This window comes from Nematolebias whitei, chromosome 9 (assembly GCF_014905685.2).
Source record: "Nematolebias whitei isolate Nwh7 chromosome 9, NemWhi1, whole genome shotgun sequence".
Taxonomy (NCBI): Eukaryota; Metazoa; Chordata; class Actinopteri; order Cyprinodontiformes; family Rivulidae; genus Nematolebias; species Nematolebias whitei.
This window is the reverse complement of record NC_056506.1, coordinates 2,231,989-2,254,291: the sequence shown is the minus strand read 5'-3', so window position 1 is coordinate 2,254,291 and position 22,303 is coordinate 2,231,989. Positions and strand designations below refer to the sequence as shown.

Below are 22,303 nucleotides of genomic sequence, written 5' to 3'. Positions count from 1 at the left end.
CGACGCCTCCGCCGTTTTGAACACGACGTGGTATTCTATCCACAACACTATATAGACCTTGTCTTCCCAGTATGACCTGAGTTTTCTTGGTCCTCTCCTTAAAATTCTATACCAAGACTCTAGATCATGGCTGCATCTCCACTCCATGAGTTCTCTGGTCGTACTCCATCTTTGCCCTGTTCTGCTCCTTATGCGTTGTCTCAGAGACCAACTTGTAAGCTTCTTGCATCCTCTTTCTCCACTTATTGGCATAATCACTGTGGGAGATGCTCTGATTGTTTGGGGTTAACCCAAATATCATGTCCACTGGCAGCCGAGGACTTCTGCAATACAGAAGGTAGTACAGTGCATAACCGGTTGCTTCACTACACGTACAGTTATACACATGCACCACTTTGGGCAGGGAGCTCTTCCTGTCTGACTTCTCCTTTTCTGTCAGATTTCTGAGCATTGAAATAAGAGTCTGATTAAATCTTTCCGCTTGCCCATTTCCAGCTGCATGGTAGAGAGTTGCACGGGAGCCTTGTACGCCACAATACTTTTCCAGCTTAGCAAACAGCTTGTTTTCTAATTCTTTGCCCTGATCATGATGCAGCTTAGCTGGAAATCCAAAATTTAGGGCAAAGTCTCCAAAGATTTTTTCTGCAGCAGTTTTTGCTGATTTGTTTGTGCATGCATATGCCTGAGCGAAGCGTGTAAAGTGGTCTATAACAACAAGGATATATTCATATCCTCCTTTACAATGCTCTAAATGAAGGAAGTCAATGGAAACCATCTTGAAAGGGTAGGTGGTGACAATGCTGACCAGTGGTGCTCTTGTTATCCTGTTTGGGTGTTTCCACTTCAGGCAGCTACAAACCTTTATCACATAATGCTCTACATCTCTTTTCATATATAGCCAGTAAAATCGGTCACAAATTAGGTTCAATGATCTTTCCACACCAAGATGTCCCATTTCCTCATGCAGCTCTTGGTATATTAGCTCGTGAACCACCCTGGGGAGCACCAGTTGAGCTCGGGTGTCAGATTTCCTAAATAGGATGCCATCTTCATTGATGCACAGCTTATTTCTTTCTCTAGCAAGTACAGAGAGGCCATCATGCCAATTCCTTCTGGCATGCTGAGGCCACTGCTTTCTCATCACAAACTCACACACCCTGCCAATCGCTAAATCCTCTTCCTGTGATTTTTAAGGTCCTCTGCTGATATTTTGGCCACTGGAGGTGTTATTTGTTCCTGTTCTTCATCATTACATGCTGCTGTTATGACTGCAGGACGCAGCCATGGCCCTTGATTATGGGATGTCGGCTGAATTGATTGGGTGACAGAGCACATTACCTCTGGCTCCATCTCCTGGACGCATGTGCGCATGTACTCCTCCATGTCCAGGGGCATTCTTAACAGCCCGTCTGCATCCCCATTAACTTTTCCCGGTTGATACCTGATGGAGAAGTTAAAGTCTACTAACTCGGCTATCCAGCGGTGTGTTGTGGCGTTTAGCTTGGCTGTTGTTAAAACATGGGTTAGGGGATTATTGTCTGTATAAACAACAAAAGAGGGTGTATAATAAAGGTACTCTCTGAAATGTTCACAGATTGCCCACTTCATTGCTAAGTACTCTAACTTCCCAGAATGAAGGTGGTAATTATTTTCTGGGGGAGTTAGTGTTCTTGACCCATAACCTATGACCACAAGTTTGTCTTGTTGTCTCTGGTATAGTACTGCACCTAGGCCTTCCTGAGAGGGATCGCAGTGTAATACAAATGGTTTCTCAAAATCAGGGTAACCTAATAGTGGAGGAGTTAACAAATATTCCAACAGCTGGCAGAGTACATTCCTATGTTTTGTCCATTCAGTTGGATGGCTCAAGGGAAGCTGGTCTGAATTCTTATGTTTTCCTTGGATTGTTATTGAGCCTTCTCCCTTCACCCCATTCCTAGATTTCTTCTTTGTGGCCAGCAGACTGTACAGAGGCTTAGCAGTGCATGAGAAGTTTGGATTATATGGACAATAGTATCATAGGAACCCCAACATTTTCCTTAAATCACCCACTGTTTTTGATATGTGGTCTTTGAGTGCTTGTACTGGTGCGATCTCAGCAGGATCCATGCAGTAGCCATCCTTGGATACAATATTTCCCAGGAATTTCACTTTGTCCTTGAAGATTTCACACTTTTTTGGTGTTAATTTCACTCCATGTGTCTGATAGCGATGTAGGACCTCTCTCATATCACGTAGGTGATCATCAAAAGACAGGCTGTGGACCAGATTATCGTCTAAATAAGGCTGAGATGTTTCATCCCTCAGACCTGCAAGACACTCCTCCTTACTGCGCAGGAACATCTCAGCGGCCAAAGGGACTCCTGATCCACTCATATAACCTCCAAGGTGTTATGAATGAGGTCAATGGTCTGCTACTCTCCTCCAGAAAACCCTGATGGTATGCTTTGCCTTGGTCCAGGACAGAGAACCATGCACTTCCACTCAGGTTATTAAGCATATTCTGCACCTGAGGAATGGGATGACGATCTGGAATGGATTTTTGTTCAGTTCAATCGCCCTGAAGAGGAAATTTTGGTGGGATTCATGACTATCCTGTGTGATATTTATCAGTCTTTGGTAGATATCCATGGAACTATCCTCTTTAAAATGTCCCTTTAATATTGCCTTGAGCTGCGGCAGGGTCATGTCATGTTTCATTTCAAGCATGTCACGAATGCTTAAACCAGGGCTGATTGATTTGATAACAGCTTCTATTACTTCTACTTCGCTGTGTCCTTTACTCAGGCCTCTCTCTATCTGATGCATTGTTTGTGTATGAGAGCCTGTCTTTCTTACTCTTCTCCCCTGTCTGACCACATATTTTAAATTCCCTCCATATGGTCACTTCAGGAAGCCTGTCAACTGTGGCTGGCCTCACATTTTCAGTCACTGCTCTCTGAGGCTGCTTACTGATGCATTCATTTAGCCTCCTTATTTCTTCTTGTAAAGCTTGCTGTTAATGTGGAGCTGTGAGTATTTTTCTGCTAAGTCCATTTGTTCAGCTGCAGACTGGGTGCTTTGTGACGTGTTAGACGTTGCTTCCTCCACAGTAGTAACTTCAGAATGTTGTGATATCTGTTCAGTTAATTTTAACATTCTCTGAAGGTAACACATCACCACCTAGTCTTCTTCATCACTGATCACAGCATCAGTGGACTCTGTTATTAATTGTACTAACGCTTGTCTTGTTGCAGCATGTCCACTTTGGATTTTAGCTTCTACACACACCTCTTTGAGCTGGAGACGCTCTCTGCCAGCTCCTCTGTATCGGGTGCGCCTGCCTCTGCTTGCTCCAGTCAGCATCACTCAAAGAAAGTCCCGCAGAGGCGTTAATGATCTCAGTGGGACCTCCAATATTTTGTTGCACACTCGAACAATGAAGACGTTGAGACATGCATTTGGTTGCAAATAATCTTTTTACTTTCCGTTTCATCTTATATTTATCTTCTGCGAGTCTGCAAGATGGCGGCGCCAGTGTGTTCGGCTTGCCTCTCCCTGCATACTTTGATTGTTTTTGTGTTGTTTTTTGCTTTTATAACTAGTGTCGACTCTCTGCTGGTGTATAATCGCCAAACGCTTTTTAATCTTCGACCCGATATTAACAACTTGGCTCCGTTTGTGAATGACAGCCAGAAAACTTTTTTCCCTCCATTTCTGTCGGACGTGCCGGCCTACCTGTGCCGCGCCCCAGCTCCACCAGCGCGCAGAGCGCGCAGAGCGCGCAGACGCCGCGGGAGACGCAGCGGCCAGCTGGTCAGACTGAAAGCTCAGCTGGCGTCCTCCCTATCCGCTCTCTCTGAGTTTGGAGCTGCATCTAATTGTTTTATCTCATGGCGCTCCCTGGATCTCATCAGCTCTTCTCTGGCTCCTGTTGTTGGCCTGGGTGAGGGACAACCTGCGCGATGCCTCCCCCCTCCCCCCCCCCTCGTCCGAGTGCGCGGAGTGAACCATCACAACCTGCTCGATCTGGCTCCTGCGTCGGATCACACCCCGGCTGCTGTTGGCCTGGGTGGGGGGCCGCTGCTGCGCGGCCTCTCCTTTCCTCTCCTCCGCGTCCGAGGAGTGAACCACCACAACCTGCGGCTGCTGGACAGAGCTCCTCGGATGGATGACGTCACCCTGGCTCCATCTCATGTTCATATGGCTCTGGTTAATGCTAGATCTTTAACAAACAAGACCTTTATTCTGAAGGACTTCTTCACCTCCCGTGGTCTGGATTTTTTATTCATTACTGAAACATGGATAACTGCCGGTGAGTCCAGTGCTTTTTGTGAACTCCTGCCACCAAACTGTGCATACTTCAGCTCTCCAAGGACGACGGGTCGTGGAGGAGGAATAGCGACTGTTTACAGGAAGAGCTATTTCTGTAAACAAATCACACCTTTAACATGTTATTCCAGCTTTGAGTTCAACTTGTTTGAGCTCGGATCTTCACAACCCGTACTGTGTGCTGTTTTATACAGACCTCCAAAATACAATAAGGACTTTCTGACAGACTTTGCAGATTTTTTGGCTGGAGTCTTGCCTAAATATGACAGGATCTTGATAGTCGGAGATTTCAACATAGCCGTGTGCTGTGCTGATAAACCGTTGGTCAAAGAGTTTTTACAGCTGATAGACTCTTTTAATTTGCTTCAGTTTGTGTCTGATCCAACACAAGAATGTGGCCACACCTTAGACCTTGTGTTAGCTCATGGTTTTAATGTTTCTAATGTGGAAGTTTGTGATGCTGCCTTTTCAGACCACATGCCTGTTGTGTTTGACATGCCACTCGTCTGTCGCTCAGTCAAACCTCGCGCTCCTGCACAGCCCCGTCGGGTCATTAACTCCTCCACTGCTTCTCAGTTCTCTGCAGCTTTTAGTTCTGCCATCAGCCCCACAGACCCTGTGGGTCTTCATTCAGATATCGATGCTCTCTCATCTAATTTTAACTCAGCCTGTCAAAACGTTTTAGATGCTGTGGCTCCATTAAAAACAAGAGCTTCCAGACCAAAGCCTGACCCCTGGGCTGATGAGGTCACACGATCTGCCAGACGCCAGTGCAGGAGAGCAGAGCGGAAGTGGAAGAAGGACAAACTACAGGTGTCTTTCCAAGCTCTGAGGGACAGCTGGCGCTTCTATCAGTCCACTGTTAGAGCTGCAAAAAACAAATATTTCTCTGACATCATCTCCTCCAACTCCAGCAATCCACGTGTGCTTTTTAAAACAATCACCTCTGTTCTTAACGCCCCACAATCAGCCAGCCCAGAGAACTCCACTGAAATGTGTGACAACTTCCTGAGCTTTTTTATCAATAAGGTTTCAAGCATTAGAGCTCTCATAAGCCCTCCTTCTTACGACCCCTCCGTCTCCGTCACACGCTCTGCTGTCTTCAGTCAGTTTGAGCTCGTCACCCTGTCTTCCTTAACTGACATCACTGGTCGTATGAAACCTGCTGGATCCCCAAATGATCCCATCCCACCTCGTCTTTTTAAAGAGGTTTTTCACACCGTGGCTCCTCATGTGTCCCAAATTATAAATGACAGCTTGGCATGTGGACAGGTACCAGCGAGCTTTAAACATGCAGTTGTGACACCACTGATTAAAAAACCTAGCCTAGACCCCACAGTAATGTCCAACTTTAGACCCATCTCAAAACTGCCCTTCATGTCTAAGATCTTGGAGAAAATTGTTTACAATCAGTTAACATCATACTTAAACGACCACAACCTTCTTGAACAGTTTCAATCTGGCTTTAAAACTCACCACAGCACTGAGTCTGCGCTGCTGAAAGTCTTCAACGACATTCTTTTAGCCGCAGACTCTGGTGACTGTGTAGTTTTAATGTTGTTGGACTTGACTGCTGCCTTCGACACAGTAGACCATCACATCCTCCTGTCTCGTCTGGAGAACTGGGTGGGCATTCAGGGTCCTGCTCTACAGTGGTTCAGATCCTATCTGACAGAAAGAAACTTCTGCGTGCGCATTGGTGCTGTGGAGTCCTCTGTAGCCCCTCTCACCTGTGGAGTACCTCAGGGTTCTATACTTGGCCCTCTTCTGTTTTCCCTGTATCTACTCCCTCTGGGACATCTTCTCCGGAAACATGGCATTTCTTTTCATTTTTATGCTGATGACAGCCAAATCTATGTTCCGTTAAAACAGGGCAAACACCATTCCTTGAAACAACTCCTGGGGTGTATGGCAGAAGTCAGAGCATGGATGTCACTAAACTTTTTACATTTTAATGACAAAAAGACAGAGGTCTTGTTGTTTAAGCCTAGTGAAGGCTCCAATATCCATGCTGATCTGGGTCCTTTAACAGAACATCTGACTGAGACAGCAACTAACCTGGGCGTGAGGCTGGACAGTGACTTCAAACTTGACACGCAGATTAAATCAGTGATCAAGTCCAGCTTCTTTCATTTGAGACAACTGGCCAAGGTCAAACCATTTCTGTCACAACATCATTTTCAGATCTTAATCCATGCTTTCATCACAACTCGCCTGGATTACTGTAATTCTCTTTATGTCGGTCTGAGCCAGTCATTACTGACTCGACTTCAGCTGGTTCAGAACGCAGCTGCCCGCCTTTTAACTGGTACCAAAAAACGAGAACACATCACCCCTGTTTTAGAATCACTACATTGGCTCCCGGTTCGCTTCAGGATTAATTTTAAGGTTCTTTTATTTGTTTTCAAATGTCTTCATGGTCTCGCCCCACAGTATCTGTCCGACCTGCTCCAGCTGTACACTCCTTCTCGCTCTCTCAGGTCAGCAGATCAGCTGCTGCTGGTCGTCCCAAGGTCCAACAGGAGACTGAGAGGTGACCGAGCTTTCTCAGTCGCTGCCCCTAAACTGTGGAACGAGCTGCCTCTGCATGTCAGACAAGCTGGCTCACTTCCTGTTTTTAAGTCTTCTCTGAAGACACATCTTTTCTCTTTGGCTTTTACTTCAGTTTGAAATGTTGGTTTTAATGACTCTAAGTTATTTGTTTTATTTTATTTGTTATCTTTATTTTATTTCACATTTTTAACGTGTGGGGTTTTTATGTTTTTGTATGTCCTAGTGTACAGCACTTTGGCCAACAGTGTTGTTTTAAAGTGCTCTATAAATAAAGTTGTATTGTATTGTATTGTATTATAAAGCTACACAGCTTAATATCCCAACCATAAAATGTCTAATGATAACTTTTAATTGTTTCAGCTTACCTGAAAATACAAACAGGCACCGATGAGTCCGACATGCTTCACACTTATGACTGCAGGTGTTCTACTGAGCTGCATACAATTCAATTCAATTCAATTCAATAATACTTTATTAATCCCAAAGGGAAATTATTTTGTTGTTGTAACTCGTTATCCTCATTTCATTAAGAGATGTTATCGATGCTGATGGCTCTTGTAAAGATCCATCCCACAGTGGATCCTAAGAAACTGGCAGCAGATGCCATCTGATCCGTCCACCCAGACTCGACTGGCCTCTCGGTTCCCCTGGACTGTAGGAGCGCCCGAATGCCGGGCAGAACTCCTCCCAGAGCGATGGCCACTCCTCCCAGCAGTCTGCTGAGCTCCTCCTTGATGCAGACAGCCAGCTGTAGGTGCTGAGGGACGATCCCGTCCTTCCGCTGTCATGAGCCAAGTTTCCTGCTAGTTCCAGGATCTCAGTGGTCAGGCACTCTAGCACAGTTGGCAGGTAGATGAGAAAGCATCCACAGAACATCCTTTTCAACTCATTTGAGATTTGCGGCTGTAGTTGAGATATTATTTGAGCTTTTGAGATGTTAATCAGCTGCTGTTGTTGTAGAAAACTGCCTTGTTGCCATGGTTACGCATCATAACAAATGTCCAAAACCAAAAAAAGTCTCAGTAAAAATCCTTCCAGCTGCACAGCATCTGATACCAGAGGAAACAATTATCCAAAAATATGATTTACATCCAGAAAACCAGGAATTAAAGTTTCCAAAAGCAAAATCTCAGAATGAAAGTAACAGAGCTGCTCCAACATGCAGCCACCTTGAGCGGCGCAATTCTAGAACGTTCTGTACGTTCCCAACACTGATACTTAGGGTGCATTCACACTAGCCCTGTTTAGTCCGTTTAATCGAACTCTAGCTTGTTTTCCTAGAAAGTACGGTTCATTTGGGGAGGTGTGAATGCGCCATCGAACTCTGTCACGGAACAAAAAGGCAAACTCTGGCACGGGCTAAAACCTAGGTCTCGGTCCGGTAGAAGAGAACTCCATCGTGGTTCCAGTACAGTGTGAATGTAAACAGACCGGGCCCCGCTCCACAATCATGAAGTGGAGTACAGCGCAGGACAAACAAACACGCATTTCTCTTACCTCATATGGAGCCGTCAGCTGCCTTGTGTGAAAAACAATATTCTCCATGGTCTTCTGTCTCATCTTCTGCTCAAGCTCAGTCCATTTTTGAAAAATGACAAAATATAACTCCTAAAACTGCTAAAACTTGATGCCACTCCGTTTTTGTTTTTATTTCCAGAAGAAGAAGAAGACGTGTCTTCAGAGGTTTTTGTGTTGTTTATTTCAGTAGTTCTTGGTGCAGCGCCCCCACAGGTGAGCAGGGGAATAGGTTGGTTCAACAGGTTGGCTCGACTGCACAGTGCAGTGTGAATGCAAACTCACCAGCTCAAATGTAACAAAATGTTATGAATATTGGTCCCGAACCAAACCGAGTCTACCGGACTATCTGGTGTGAAAACAACCTTAAGACCAGGGCTGCTCCTAGTGCCTGTTTGGACTAATTACAACCCAACTCAATTCCCCCTCAGCCAAAATATTAGTTTTCACTATAAATTTGCAGCTTAACTTAAATACTGAAATACATAGTGGGTTTTAATTACAAAACAAAACAAAATATTTAACAGAAGAGGATCACACATTTTAAGTGGAGGGGTGCCACTTGTTCTTAAGCCCCCTGTCACTGGTCCTCCACATGAGCATGATACAGTAAATTGAAAAATAAGTGAGGTGACTTAATAAGTGAGGTGAAGTGACTTCAATTTTTTGCATGGCTATATCTAGGTGTAAGAAAGGTCAGTGACAAAACTTGGGTTGCCAAGTCAAAATTCAAGATGGCTTCCTCCATATATATGTAAACTGGCCACCCCTATCATTTGTGGAAACTATGCTTTCTAGTCTATCAAAGTTAAGTCAGGTCCTCTGGACAGATTAAAAAAAAAATTGTTGAAAGGTTTCGTCAAAGTCTTTTGGAGTAAAGACTAAAGGTTTCAACAAGTTTTTTTATGTTTTTTTTTTTAAGTCTGTCCAGTGAACCTGACTTGACTTTGTTAGATTTTTCCACTTGCATTATTGAGCGTGCATCAGGATATGCTTTCTAGTGTTTATGTTACCTCAAAGTATAGTTTCATCAAATAACTTGGGTGGCCAAAGATTATTCTATGGTGGCCAAGGCCACCATTGACCACCCCCTGGCTCCTCAATTACTTCTGGTGGTGGCTAAAATGTCTCGCTCCACGCTCCAGGATCTGTCACTCTGCTCTGTCTCAGAAAAGAAAAACAAAACCTTCCTCTGTTCTTCTCCACATTGTAACTCATACCCACTTGACTATCTTGCAACCAAAACATTAAGGTTTACTTGCATTGCCTGTTCAATTCCTATCCAGAAAAACACTCATTTCCAAAATTACAGTCACTATTTAAAATCCCTCAGCGAAGCGGGGCATCGACATACTGCTTGTTATTTTAGTACAGGCATAAAAACAGTGACTATGTAGTTGTCAAATGTAGTACATAGGGTATTGAACTACTTGAAAGCAAAACAATACAACTCTTTACATAATGCCACAATATTTACTATCAAATAAACTTTTCTTATGAACATGAATTGTTGCACATGTAGTACCACAGCAGTTTCTTCTGTACTATTACACATGGCCTTTTGCACTATATAAGAATCTTTTTGTGTTGACAACTGTTGTATTTATGCATACATACCAACCAGAACAACGAGGCGGTGTCTGTCCTTGGACTCTTTCTGATATGGTATCACCTCAGTGTAAGTAGGGATATTGATCATACTGAGTGCCTCAGCACTCCATCGCCGAAATCGAACATCTTTCGTAGCCACGCTACCTTTTCTGCCAAGTCGGAAACTCCTTCTTAAACCTGCTGTTAAACAGAAAAATCAAGCTATAAGCAGTCAAAAATTTTATTATCTTTAAAAATTTGTCCAAAAACATAATAATTTTAAAGACAATATGTAGTATATAGTACATAGAGTATTGAGCTTGACAGCATTCTAGCAAACAATGTGATGCTAGTTTCATCCAGCACAAACAGCAGCATTTGGAGTTGTATTTTAGATCCAAAAAAGTTCAATCTGGTCCTCTGGACATTCAAAAAAACAAAGCGCAAAAAAATATAGATACGTTTTATCTCTCATCTGAAAGACTTCCTCAGTCTGAGGTGCTGTATTCAGCTCAGTCTCTTAAATAGCACCTTCTTAGAGTGGATCAACCAGTTTTGCTGCTGACAACCAAAACCAGCTGATCACATGGTCAAGAAGGACCATCAGCCTAACAATGGATCATTAGCACCTGATGGCTGTTTACTATTCACAGGGGGCTGAGTGATACTAGCAATCACAGCATTGTAAGAGGGGGACAGTTGAACCCGGAGACCTCCACCCCTGTTTAATGATGGACGATTTCTTTTCACAAAGATGGCCTCCTTTACTCCTCTCTCAAACCATCGTTCCTCTCTATCCAGGATGTGAACATCTTCATCCCTGAAAGAGTGACCGCTGGCCTGGAGATGAGTGTAGATCGCAGAGTCCTGGCCTGATGATGTTGATCTTCTGTGCTGGGCCATCCTTTTGGCCAGTGGCTGTTTAGTTTCCCCGATGTAAGACTGATCACCCTCCTGACACTGAACAGCATACACAATATTACTCTGTTTGTGCCGGGGGACTGGATCTTTGGGATGAACCAGTCTTTGCCGTAATGTATTTTGGGGTTTAAAAGCCACTGGGATGTTATGTTTAGAAAATAAATGTCTCAGTTTCTCTGATGCTCCCTCAACATATGGAATGACCAACATCATCAGGCCAGGACTCTGCGGTCTACACTCATCTCCAGGCCAGCGGTCACTCTTTCAGGGATGAAAATGTTCACATCCTGGACAGAGAGAAACGATGGTTTGAGAGACGAGTAAAGGAGGCCATCTTTGTGAAAAGAAATCGTCCATCATTAAACAGGGGTGGAGCCTCCGGGTTCAACTGTCCCCCTCTTACAATGCTGTGATTGCTAGTATCACTCAACCCCGTGTGAATAGTAAACAGCCATCAGTGTGCTAATGATCCATTGTTAGGCTGATGGTCCTTCTTGACCATGTGAGCAGCTGGTTTTGGTTGTCAGCAGCAAACTGGTTGATCCACTCTGAGAAGGTGCTATTTAAGAGACTGAGCTGAATACAGCACCTCAGACTGAGGAAGTCTTTCTAATGAGAGATGAAACGTTTCTACATTTTTTTTTTTGCTTTGTTTTGTTTTTTGTTTTTTGAATGTCCAGAGGACCAGATTGAACTTTTCTGGATTTTTCTACCTGGATTATTGAGCATGCATCAGGATGTATTTTAGATGAGCAAATAAATATAGCTAATATATATTAACATATATAACAACTTCCGGTTCTGGTAAGCTTATGGACGTCAGCTCCCCCAGCTTCTCTGCAGTCTTTTATCATCAAACTGACCCGTTTTTTCGAATCAGACCAAAGTTGGTCCCCCTTCCAACCAAATTCGGTGTTCAGTGACTCAAAGAGCTGGACGGGACCATCCAAAAAATTATTTCGGTCTCACCCCACCAGTCACTCTGAGCGCACCCTGCTGGCCAGGTGACCCCTCGAGCTGGGGTGTCGTCACACGAAGGTCCGGTGTTTTCTCTCTCTTTCTCTCTGGACCCCAATGAACTTCTCATCTGGACCTTTGTGGTTCTACCTGGTTTTGACAAGAATCGCTGGGTGGTATTTCGTTGGTTTTCTGCTGGACTGGCCCTCGTGGTGTCTTCATTGGTGTGGGGGAAGTGTACCTGTGTCCCCCAAACTGGACCAGAACCGAACCGAGTTGGCTGTGGGGGACTTCGTCTTTAACAGAGCCGGTCTCAGCTTCAGTGAGCAGCATGCTACTTTTAACGAAGGACGGTCCACCTCCGTGGAATCGCTGTGTTCACCTGGAGGAGCTGCTCTGATGATTTGTAGCACTATTGGAACTGGACCAGAGCAGAACCGGGCCAGAGACAACTTCAGCCACTTCAGCCTCTTCGCCTCTCGTGCTATGGAGCGCTGGAGTCGGACTGGAGCAGAACCGGACCAGTGACGACTTCAGCATCAGCCTATACCATACCATACCACTTTATTTATAAAGCACTTAAAACAGCTACAAGGCCAACCAAAGTGCTGTACAGACAGAACAACAGGTAACACACAAAGCAAAATACAAAATGAAGTAAATCAGAATATAGACAAAAAACGATGCAGATAATGACGGCAAACCAGTGTGGAGCATACAGGATCAAAACACAGATCATCTGGTGTTGAAAGCTATTGAATAGTAGTGAGTTTTTAAACGGGACTTGAAAACCGAGAGGGAGGGGGCCTGTCTGACAAGCAGAGGTAACTCGTTCCAGAGTCTTGGTCCTGCTACAGAGAAGGCCCTGTCACCTCTGCGCTTAAGACGAGTTCCTGGAACTGTGAGGAGCAACTGGTCCTCTGACCTCAGGGAGCATGGTGGGACATACAGTTGTAGCAAATCAGAGAGATGAGGGGGGGGGGGGGGGACACTGTTCAGTGATTTGTAGACATACATGAGTATTTTGAACTGGATTCGAAAGTGAACCGGTAACCAGTGCAGTGAGGCCAAAACTGGTGTAATGTGCTCTCTTTTGCCTGTACTGGTTAAAAATCTGGCTGCTGCATTCTGGACCAGTTGTAGTCGTGCAATGGAGGTCTGACTGATACCAAACAGGAGCAAATTGCAGTAATCAAGCCTAGATGTAATGAATGCAAGTATTACTGTCTCCGGGTTCTTTTTGGACAATATGGGCTTCAGTTTAGACAGCCGCCTCAGTTGGAAGAAGCATGATTTAACAATCGTGTTTACATGATTGTTAAGTTTCAGGGAAGGGTCCATTATCACGCCCAGATTAGTGACTCTTTGTTTTTCTGACAGGGTTAGAGCGGAAAGGTCGATGCAGTGGTTTGTGGTCGTGTCGTTGGGAGGGAACAACATGACTTCAGACTTCTTTTCATTGAAACTTAAGAAGTTTAAAGCCATCCAATCCCTGATGTCAGCCAGGCAGTTGAGCAGCGGTTGAATAGAGCATGTACCATTGTGTCTTAGGGGGAAGTAAATTTGACAGTCATCGGCATAAAAGTGGAAGGGCATGTTGTGTTTCCAGAAAATAGCACCAAGCGGCAGCAGGTATAAAGAGAATAGGAGGGGACCCAGGATGGACCCATGCGGAACCCCCCATTTAAGCTCTGCCTCTGCGGAACTAAAATCCTTGATGGAGACACAAAAGGATCTGTCAGTGAGGTAAGATCTGAACCAATTGAGGGCTGATCCTGTGACGCCCACCCACTGCTCCAACCTAGCAATGAGTATCTCATGGTCGATGGTGTCAAAGGCGGCTGTGAGGTCCAACAGTACAAGCAGCACAGAATCACTGGTATCTGTGAATCTGAAGATGTCGTTAAAGACCTTCAGCAGGGCAGTTTCAGTGCTGTGGAGAGGTTTGAAGCCAGATTGGAAAAGCTCTAAGATGGCGTGATCCTCCAGGAAGCACTTCAACTGGGACTCGACTATTTTCTCCAGTACTTTAGAAACAAATGGGAGTTTGGAGACAGGCCGGTAATTGGAAACTACTGAGGGGTCAAGGTTTGGTTTTTTCAGGAGAGGCTGGACAGCAGCATGTATAAAGGATTTTGGCACCACGCCAGGTGATAAACTACCGTTTACTATGGCAAGAATGGACAGACCTAGAGTTGGAAACACCTCCTTTAGTAGTCGAGGGGGAACCACATCAAAGGGGGAGCCAGAAGGTTTCAAGTTGCACATGACCTGCTGTAGAAAAGACAGAGTGATGGGTTCAAAATAGTCAAAAGGAGCTACAGACTGAGGTGGGATGGATGGGTCATGAGTTGGAGGGGAAATGAGAGCCCTGGTGGTCGCAATTTTTTCCAAAAAGAAATGTAAGAAGTTGTCGCACAGCTCAGTCGAGCTTTCAGGGGTGATGGTTCAGTGAGGTGGAGAACAGAGTTTAGGGTGGAGAAGAGGACACGTGGGTTGTGAGAGTTTGAAGTAATTATATCAGCAAAGTCTTTGGATTTAGCAGCTTTTACTATTTTCTGATAACAGCTCCAACTCTCTTTAAGTATTTGGAAAGAGACCTGCAGCCTGTCTTTTCTCCATTTTCGCTCCGCCCTCCTACATTGCTGACTAACGGCCTTGGGGACATCACTCAGCCAAGGTTTTGCTTTGATTTTTGATTTTTTGGTTTTAACAGGTGCGACATGATCCATAGTCTTTAAGCAGACAGAGTTGAACTGGGATGTCAGCTCCTCAGTGGTGGTGAGAAACACTGGGGCCTGAATTATCATTTCAGAGTTACAAACATCTGTGAAACGTGCGGCAGTGAAGTGGTTAATGGTCCGAGTCCTACGTGCAGGAATGCACGACTTAGGAGTTATATGGGGGAGGGTGAACTCAAACTGGACTGGCATGTGATCTGAAAAAACATTATCACGAATAACAAGATTATTAACAGTCATATCATGAGTTAAAACAAGGTCCAGTGTATGTCCACACTCTTGGGTGGGACTGTTTACATGCTGAGTTAAATTAAATGAGTCCAATAAATCTAAAAAGTCCTTAACCAAGGGCTTCTCAGGACAGCACACGTGCACATTAAAGTCCCCAATAATGAAAAGATGCTCATATTTTGGTGTGATTTCAGCCAAGAAGTCAGAAAACGCATTTATGAAATCCTTAGATTGAGGTGGGCGGTACACGAGTTCATATAACATCGCAGGTGAATGTCCGAGTTCAAAGACGCTCAGCTCAAAGCTGGCACGGGAAACTAGGATGGGCAGTTGTTTACAGTCAAAAGTTGATTTGAATATTGTTAATAATCCACCACCGCGCCGGCCTGATGGCCGCGGTGCGTTAAAACACAGACAGTTCTGTGGCAGTAATTCCGTCAAGGCACTGGACTCACCCGGAGACATCCAAGTCTCTGCGATGCATAGAAAGTCCAAATTGTGCTCTTGAAAGTAATCCCTGAGGATAAAAGTTTTGTTTGTAACAGATCTTGCGTTGACCAAACACATCTGGATACTGTCCAAAGTGGAGCCAGCAGCGGTGGAGGTAGCGCGCGCTAATGGCCGCAGGTTTTCAATAACAGCCCCTCCAGGTCGGTCCGAGCTGCGCACCAGCTGACAACTCCCACTGGTTACCTGGTCCGGGCACATAGGAGAGGAAGATGCAGCACGCAGAGCTTTCAGCTTCACCAGCTGACCAGCACTTTTTCCCCGGCGTCTGAAGCGATATCTCCGGGCAGGGAGGTGAGGAGCGCAGCGAAGGTAAGCTGACACGTCCGCCAGCAGGGTGGGGGGTCCAGAGGTACGCTGATAATGGTCCAAATAAGCGACTTCAGTGCCAGAAAAATGAAGATTCAAAAGTTGTTGTCTGTCATACACCAGCAGAGAGTTGATGTCACAGATGTGAAATGCAAAAAACAAAAATAATCCAAACACCATCAGCAGAGGTGGATTGCAAGCCATGTACATGGGTGCCATCTTGCCAGAAAAAGCCTCTCTGGTCAGCCTCATCGTTTTTCACTGGGGGTGCATCTCATGTTGTGGGGTGCAGAGGTGACATGCAGAGAAGCGGAGGAGCAGCGCTGCGTGATGCTCGAGTGAAGTTCGGAGTTTGCATCAGAGTTGCTACAGGCGTCCATCCAAATTCACCTGGATGATAATTATTTTTATTCCAGATCACGTTGTTGGCCCCTGTTGACCTGAAACGAGCTAGGACCATACCTTTCATTTCAGGAGGATTTTCTGACAGCTCGCTCTGCTATTTGCTACAAATTATCTGTTTCTGCCTGTTGATTCTGGACCCAGCTTCTGTTTCCCATGGAAGCATCCATCCATCTTCGCAGGAGGGGGAGCCCCCCTCAGCCCAACTCAAACTACAGTTGGGCCACCTCGTTGGATTTGTTTTTCCATTTGATTTTTGACGCTTTATGATCTGAGACTTTTCTGCACCATTCATATTATTGTCACTATTTTCAGTTCTCAGATTATCTGGAGTCACTGAATCTTGTTAATACACCTGGATTTGCCCATCACTACAACTTTCACTGTTTTGGGGTTCTGAATGATCGCGTCTTCATTAATGTTTCTCATGGTTCGATTATGGGGGCTAATTGTCACACTACTAACTCCTGTAATTACATGTCACGTAAAACTCAAGAAAATCTCTGATAATAATTTTGTTACTGTTCTCAGGGATTCAGCCCAACTCTGGACCCCCCACAAATTACAGCACACCAAATGACTTTAAGAACATGTCAGAACTTGATTTTCTGCATGTAAACGCACGTAGCCTTCTGAGAAAACTTGATGGTTTGAAAATTCTGGTCAGTTCTTCTGGGGCAGATGTTATCTTCATGTCTGAAACCTGGCTCAACAAATTTGTACTGAAAAACGACCTGGCAATCAATGGATTTAACATCTATCGCTGTGATCCTCAAAAAAAAAAAGTGGTGGGGGGGAGTGGAGTCGCTATTTACATCAGAAATTCTCTGGTTTCTAGTCTTGTGTCTGTTAAGTTCTAAAATTGCACCGCTCAAGGTGGCTGCATATTGGAGTAGCTCTGTTACTTTCATTCAGAGATATTACTTTTGAAAACTTTAATTCCTCTTTTTTCTGGATATAAATCACTTTTTTGGATGATTATTTCCTCTGGTGTTGGATGCTGTGCAGCTGGAAGGATTTTTACAGAAATATCTTTGCTTTTGGACATTTGTTATGTAGCGTGCTAAAAGGCTCGATTAGCTTGGTTAGCTTCAGAGCTCCACTACAGTCATATTTTAATAACGGGTTCTCTCTTTTTCGACCTACTTGACAGATATGTGACAGGGTACTGTGCGTAAATGGTTTAATCAGTGACATGAGATGTTAATTTTCTTTGACCCATCAAAATAAATGTGGTCATTTATTAACAGAATCAAAATTTAACATCAAAACATTGTACACTTGATTAGACTGATCTGGTCCTGATTAATAAAACTTGGCACGTTTTACTTAATAAAAGCAACAGACATTTCTGAAGGCATCTGGATTAATTACTGGCAAGATAGAAGTTTAAAGATGGGAAATGAAGGAGTTTAAATGGAGAGAAAATGTGGAGGAAGATGTATGTCTGTAGACCAGAACAACACGCTCCTTTCAAACGCAGCTCGCCGTGGTACACTTGTAGTGAAGCCAGTGACGACTCTTTACCTTTGCGGAGAATGGGTCAGCTGCGGTTAAGAGGTCCCTGGCACGCTACCTTTCAGCGTCTCCTCAGGGCGGCTGCGACTCGGCAGAAGTCGTGAGATAATCCATTCCACAGAACAAACTTCCTCAGCATTTATAGGGCATTCGCCGGGTGGAGCCACAGCGAGGCGTCGTGGCTCCTGCAGAGATGGATGACTCCATCAGCCTGGAAAACTGAGTCCTAAGTTCCACTAAGCAGTGGAAAAACTCCAGAACTACTCCACAGTACTCCAAGAGATTCAGAAGAACTTCAGAAGAACTCTGAGGAACTCCAGCCGAACTCCATCAGAACCAGAAGAACTAACTGAACTAACAGAGACCAACGGAACTAAAAGTTCCAGGAAGTGTCGACTTTTAAAGAGTTCTGCTTTCGGTCACTTTTAGTAAGTCCTGACTGGTTGAAGGAACCAACAGGGGTGTGGTTTTAGTGACGTCAAAGGGTTTTTACAAGTCGAGAAAACAGCCGAAATGTTTAGGAACAGACAAAGAAAGTTTTGACGAAGTGAGAAACAATGCAGGTGCCAGTTCTCTTGTTTACTGTCTGAGAGCTTTAAAAACACGACAGCTTGTTCCAACAACTTGTTTTGGACTGTCTCCGACTTTTGATCGACATCACTCCTTCTCATTTCAGACAGAAGATCAAAAATGCATAATTACTTTGTAAAATAGACATTTAACTTGATTTCTAATTTGAATGAGGATTAAAAATCATTAATACTGTTTCACAGTTGATTTAAAATGAGTGGTTCACTTCAACATTTAAAAATGGTATGAACTAAACACACTTTTGATTATCAAGATCTTGTAAAATAGTAATGATAATATAAAAAGACAGTGTTCTTTCAATTGATTAGTTCAGGATACAATTAGACAGTGTCTGGATGAGCTAATTTGTATTTCTGGATTCAAATCAATGAAATAACAGTTCCTGTCCCATGAAGGTCTTCAGAGGCAGGTTTTGATCGGAGGCCTAGTTCACTACAGTTATGATGCGTAACCATAACAACAAGGTTGTTTTTTACAACCGGGAGCAGCTGATTAACATCTCCAAAGCTCAACTAATATCTCAACTACAGCCTCAAATCCCAAATGAGTTGAAAAGGAGGCATTGTGGATGCAGTGCAGGAACAAAGAAGAGGGAGAAAGAGAGAAGAATGAAGTGTAAACAATCTCTTCCATCAATCATGATGGGCAATGTGAGATCGCTGGGAAACAAGTTGGATGAACTTCAAGCCCTAACAAGGACTCATCCAGAGTATTGGGAATGCAGTGTTATGTGTTTCACTGAGACATGGCTACAGGATCATATCCCTGACTCTAGCGTTTCCTTGTCAGGCTTTCTGACCATATGAGCAGATAGAGATTTAAAGAGGAGTGGCAAAAGGAAAGGAGGTGGGTTGGCAGTGCTTGTGAACAACAGGTGGTGTAATCCTGGACATGTTACTGTGAAGTGTCGTCTCTGCAGTCCAGATATTGAACTGCTAGCACTAAGTTGTCATCCATATTATTTGACAAGAGAGTTCACCAGTGTTATTTTGGCAACTGTTTATATTCAACCCAATGCTGTTGCCAAGACTGCGTGTGATGTCATCAGCTCCGAGATTGCTAAGCTACAGACACAACACCCTAGTGCGTTTGTTGCAATATCTGGGGATTTGAATCATGCCTCTCTCTCTGCTACACTTCAGACATTCCAACAGTTTGTCAGTTGCTCTACCAGAGAAAACAAAATGCTGGACATGTTTTATGCAAATGTCAAGGATTCATACATCGCTAAAGCAAGACCCCCTCTTGGAAAATCAGATCACAATCTTGTGTTTCTCTGCTCAAAATATAAACCCCTTGTTCAGAGACAACCTGCAATAAAGAGAACAGTGAGAAAATGGTCAACGGAAGCTGAAGAAGCCCTGTGGGGTTGTTTTGAGGCTACAGACTGGGATGCACTGTGCCAGCCAAATGGAAAGGACATTAATGCCATGACTGAGTGTGTGACTGACTATATAAACTTCTGTGTAAACAACACCATCCCCACCAGAACAGTGAGATGCTTCCCCAATAACAAACCCTAGATCACCACTGACTTGAAGGAACTGCTAAACCAGAAAAAAGAGCCTTCAGGGAGGGAGACAGGGAAATATTGAGGAGCACACAGAAGCAACTAAAAGTCAAGATAAGAAACAGAAAGGAGGTGTACAAGAAGAAGCTGGAGAGCAAGCTCCAACAGAACAATATCAGAGAGGTGTGGGCAGGGATGAAAAAGATCACAGGCTTCAAGAAGAAGGAATATCAGAAGGATGGAAGCCTGGACAGAGCCAATGAACTGAACACATTCTTCAATAGGTTCAGTTCAGGAACAAGCTCAGCATCCTCCTCTCTTGCCCACACCCAAACATACATACCACCCTTCATTGACCCAAGGCTGTCCTGTCACACCTCAAATACTGTATCTACCACCTCAGTCATGGACCCTTCTTCTACATATTGGTCTTCAACCAAATCAGAAGATGCTGATACCTCCTTTGCCTCCCCCTCTGCGTCTCCAGAAGTCAGGTGAGAAAGCAGCTGGAGAGACTGAACTGGAATAAGGCTGCAGGTCCAGATGGTGTCCGTCCCAGAGTCTTGAAGGTCTGTGCAGAGCAGCTCTGTGGGGTTCTGCAGCACCTCTTCAACCTTAGCCTGACCCAGGAGAAGGTTCCAGTGTTGTGGAAAACATCCTGCCTTGTTCCAGTGCCAAAGAAAACTCACCCATCAGCCCTCAATGACTATTGACCTGTTGCCCTGACATCCCACATCATGAAGGTCCTAGAGAGACTTCTGTTGGCCCACCTGACTAAACAAACAAGCACACATCATACCCACTGCAGTTTGCTTATCGGCGTGCACTTGGAGTTGAAGATACCATCATACACCTGCTTCAGAAAATTCACTGTCATCTAGAAAAGGCAGACAGCACTGTGAGAGGCATGTTCTTTGATTTCTCCAGTGCATTTAACACAATCCAGTCTGATTTCCAGTGATTTTACAGTGCTGTCAGTGATTTTACAGTGATTTTCAGTGCAGACTGTACTTCTTGAGGAAGCTGAAGTCCTTCAACGTTTGCAGCAAGATGCTGCATATCTTCCATAAGTCTGTTGTAGAGAGCGCTATCTCTTGTGCCTTCATCTGCTGGGGTAGCAGCACCAGAGCAAGTGACTTAAAAAAGATCAACAAGCTCATAAAGAAGGCTGGCTCAGTTCTGGGGACTCCTCTAGAAACTTTGGAGATGGTTGTTCAAAGAAGGATTCTTCATAAAATGAAGAACATTATAGACAACCCTCAGCAACCTCTTCATCAGACTGTCATACAACAACAAAGTGTCTTCAGTCAAAGGCTTCTTCAAATCTGTTGTAGGACAGACCGCTACAAGAGATCCTTCCTGCCCACAGCCATCAGCATCTATAACAACTCATTAATGAAACCAAGATGATGAGTTACAACAACATTTAATTTCCCTCTGGGATTAATAAAGTATTTTTGAATTGAATTGAATTAAAACAATTCCAAACCAATTTGATGCCTTAGCTGTAAACATCACTTTGAATGGAGGCCAGATCTTATCTGTAATGGGTTGTTATTGTCCCCCCTTAGCAACACCTGAGGCTCTGTCTTCCCTGATGGAATTCCTTAGAAATTTAAAATTCAAAGAGATTTTTTTGGCAGGACATTTCAACAATGACTGGGGTAAGTCAACCACCCTCTGTGATAAATTCAAGGAATGTTGCCTGTAACTCAATCTAACCCAATTGATCGACTCTCCCACTAGACCAAACAAAAACCGTCCTGAAAAATCTTCCATCTTAGACCTGTTTCTAACTAATATGCCTCACAAATTCCCTGGTATTTGTTGACATTTTGAGTGATCATTGTGTAATAGCAGCTCTCAGAGATACTAAACTTCCACCTTCTAAGTCCAGATTAATTCAAAAAAGGGATCGGAAATGTCTTTGTGAACAGTCATTCCTCTGGGATCTATCCCACTTTGTCTGGCATCGTATTCTATTAACTGACAACGTGAACACTGCTTGGAACTATTTTCATAATATCCTGATGCATGTTCAATAATCTAGGTAGAAAAATCCAAAAAAGTTCAATCTGGTCCTCTGGACATTCAAAAAAATCCACTCTGAGAAGGTGCTATTTAAGAGACTGAGCTGAAAACAGCACCTCAGACTGAGGAAGTCTCTTGGATGAGAGACGAAACGTTTCTAGATTTTTTTATTATTTTTTTTTATGTCCAGAGGACCAGATTGAACTTTTTTGGATATTTTCATAATAGTTACATTTCTTTTGTGAACAAACATGTTCCTTTTCTCCAGTTCAGAATAAAGGGACGAGACAGCCCCTGGTATACTCCTGAACTAGCTGACCTCCTACACAGGAGAGATCATCTTTGAGCCACAGCGAGAAAATCTGGCTCAGACACTGATTGGTTGAGTTTTCGGCAGATGAAGAATAAATGCATAACTGCCATCAAAGCAGCAAAACGCAACTATTTCTTGTCTCAGACCTACAAAAATCTAAATGACTCCAACAGATTCTGGAAAACCATCAAATCTCTAAGTGATGTCATGAATCAACAATACCAATATGTCTACAAGTGCTCACTGATGAAGCACAAAAACTCAGGTTCAGATTGGATGATGTATCATTAAGATATAACTGTT

At 44.0% G+C, this 22,303-nt stretch overlaps 1 protein-coding gene across 1 annotated transcript in view; it reads right to left on the bottom strand.

Annotated features, from left to right (window-relative positions):
• Positions 1-22,303, bottom strand: part of LOC119414849 (MAGUK p55 subfamily member 7-like) — a 287,985-nt gene that overhangs the window by 32,059 nt on the left and 233,623 nt on the right. Inside the window, exon 11 of the mRNA XM_037681971.1 lies at positions 10,001-10,170. Coding sequence (XP_037537899.1) covers positions 10,001-10,170 — 170 coding nt within the window. The remainder of the gene's footprint in view (positions 1-10,000; positions 10,171-22,303) is intronic.